Raw genomic sequence first — 2,636 nt, forward strand, 5'->3', positions numbered from 1 at the left:
TTGCATATTGAAAGATTGATATCTGCTAGTAACTTATTAGCTATTCAAAGAAGAGATTATTAAGTAAATGCAATTTGGGAAAGCTGTACAACAAAACTGTCGTTCGGTTTGTTTTTTTATGAGTGTTTCGCAAAGCGTACAAAAGAATCCCAAATAAAATTTGCACGAACTGAATATAAGCCAATTACGGGTCAGATGGAAGATTATTTCAAGACCAGACAAGAAAAAAGAAACTATTTGCACTAGGCCGCTACCAACCAAAAACTAGTATTTGGAAGTGTCATATCAAACCTTCACCGGCATCACATAGACGTATATTTTGGTCATATCAACTGGTTGTACAATGCTACAATGTGAGGTTTGGGTTTCAGCTAGAACTAAAGATTGTAGCATGTTTCAAAATTAGTCTTTCTTGAACAAATTACAGTCATACGATCAGTAACTAAAATTTAATATTTGGTGATTAATAAATGTAATCTTGATCAAACTTTTATTCAACATGAATTACAAATAAACATTGCAGAAAAACAATAAAAGAACTCCTATAACTAATAAGAACTTTGAACTAAAGCACCACCGGAAGAAATTTTCTTGACAAATCCTCCTGATCCACATCCATTACTATTTCTGCGAACACGAGAAGCAATCCAATTTCCATTAATCCGTTCTAGATGAGCCCTCAATTCCCACTTGCGGTATTCGATTTCTTCACCCGACAAAGGAAAGTATACTGAATATATTGAACGATCTTCACCCGTAAGCTTGCTTCGAATAGGATCTCTACCCGTAATTATCCCATACCACCAACCATCCTTGCAGAAAACATCAACTGGATCACTGATATTGAAATATGATGCTTTAAATTTAGGAGGCATGTGTCTGATTTCACTGCGAGGAACAATTTCTCTCAGCAAGCACTTCTCATCACCTTCTTCGTATAGTTTTGTGTATTCAACTAAGAACTCGTCTTTTTCCGTTTGCTTAATTATTCTAGCTTCGAAATACGAACCCAAGAATCCTTCTTCTGTACTGCTTACTTCTGTCAACTTCTAGCGAGAGGAAGAGAGAATCTAGTTTAGAGACACAGAATGAATGAATGATAAAAACGAGTATAGAAGGCGATATTTATAGACATCTGAATGGTGAAACCTAGTAATACTGGAATTTCTAGGTAGTCGGACATGGATTAGGAAACTGAATTTGGAAGGAGGTAATTTTAGAAATATGGCCGCCGCAAGAAAATTGTTACAGTAGGCATGCATGAGAAATTCATTAAGGGGGTACCAGTTTGGCGAAACTTGACCTTGGCCGGCCCTCCCTTTAAGACACTACTACTCTTTTATTTAGCAAAATCTATCGTCCAGTGTATAAACTTTTATTTAGCAAAATCGTCCAGTGTACAAAAACGGTCTAAGCCCGAAAGTAAAAATGGATGCTACTAATCATTTTTGAACTGCCTTTCTCCGTTGTGTACACTCACAAACAAAATACACGGTAAATGACCGGGACTGGTAAACTGGTAATGTTGGGTGGTGTATTTCACGCCCCAAGGCTTAGGCCAATCACCTGATTTTTGGTAAATATAATTTTTTTTACATTTTTGTTGAAGCAATAGATTTTACTTACATGAGGTAGAAAAGGATGCAACCAAATTATTAACTTTTGAGGCTTAGAGCAACGACAGTAGGCGAGTATAACCAAATATTTGGTCAAAAACGAGACAGCGGGACAGATTATCGACTAAAATTCGGACCAAAACCAAATCCCAGACTATATTTGATCGGGGACCAAGACCGAAACCAAATATAGTCGAGCAAACGTATAGTGTTCGCCCCACACCAGGCGGGTATATAATCTACGCCGCACACCAGGCGTGCATAAAGTTCACGCCCAACACCAGGCGTGCTTTATACCTCCGTCCCATTTTTTTTAATTTTTTTTTCTTTAGTCGAATTTATACTAACATGATCACGTAATATCTCCACCCCATCGGGCGAACTTATAATGTACGCTCCACCAATTGAGCGAACTTATAATGTACGCTCCACCAAATTTAGTCTTCTACCGTAGCGTTGCAACACGGACTAAACCCAAACTTTGGTTTTTTTTTTGGTCTTTGGTCTTTGGTTATGATCGCACCACTGTAGTTGCTCTTAGAGCATCCACAATCACGACCATAATTGGGGACTAATCTAAATTTGGTCTGAAATGGAGGCGTAATGGAACTGAGTAAAGATATATTTGGTCTGGATTTTTAGGGTTTGGGACTAAATTTAGTAGCCTGCTGAGACTATAACTAAATTTAGTGGTGGGTAGGTATATCGAGCGTTTCAAGTTATGCGTGAGTATAACAAGCGTCTAGGACTAGGTGTGGGTATAGTAAGCGTTTGAGAGTGGAGCGTTAATACCAAAAGCGTTTGAGTGAGACGCTGATATAAAGTAAGATTTGAAAAACACTCGTTTTTACCGAAAAACGACCGTTAAAACGGTCACACCCATATACTGTGGCCATGAGGGTCCCCGAACCCCGTACCTTTATAATGCCGAAAATAGGAAATAACGGTTGTTTTTTAGGACAGTTTTTCAGTTTTCATACACGTTATAAACGTTTTTCTAAAATTAGTTTGAATCAAGGT

At 37.9% G+C, this 2,636-nt stretch overlaps 1 protein-coding gene across 1 annotated transcript; it reads right to left on the reverse strand.

Moving 5' to 3' along the window:
- Positions 1-548: 548 nt before the first annotated feature.
- LOC113280809 (DUF724 domain-containing protein 2-like) lies at positions 549-1,183 on the reverse strand. Its single transcript, XM_026529386.1, has 2 exons — positions 1,160-1,183; positions 549-1,049 (listed from the first exon to the last, which is right to left on the reverse strand). Exons 1-2 carry the CDS (start codon positions 1,181-1,183, stop codon positions 549-551), a joined length of 525 nt encoding a protein of 174 aa, XP_026385171.1.
- Between the last annotated feature and the right edge of the window lie 1,453 nt (positions 1,184-2,636).

The sequence above is a fragment of the Papaver somniferum genome, chromosome 5 (genome assembly GCF_003573695.1).
Source record: "Papaver somniferum cultivar HN1 chromosome 5, ASM357369v1, whole genome shotgun sequence".
NCBI classification, from domain to species: domain Eukaryota; kingdom Viridiplantae; phylum Streptophyta; class Magnoliopsida; order Ranunculales; family Papaveraceae; genus Papaver; species Papaver somniferum.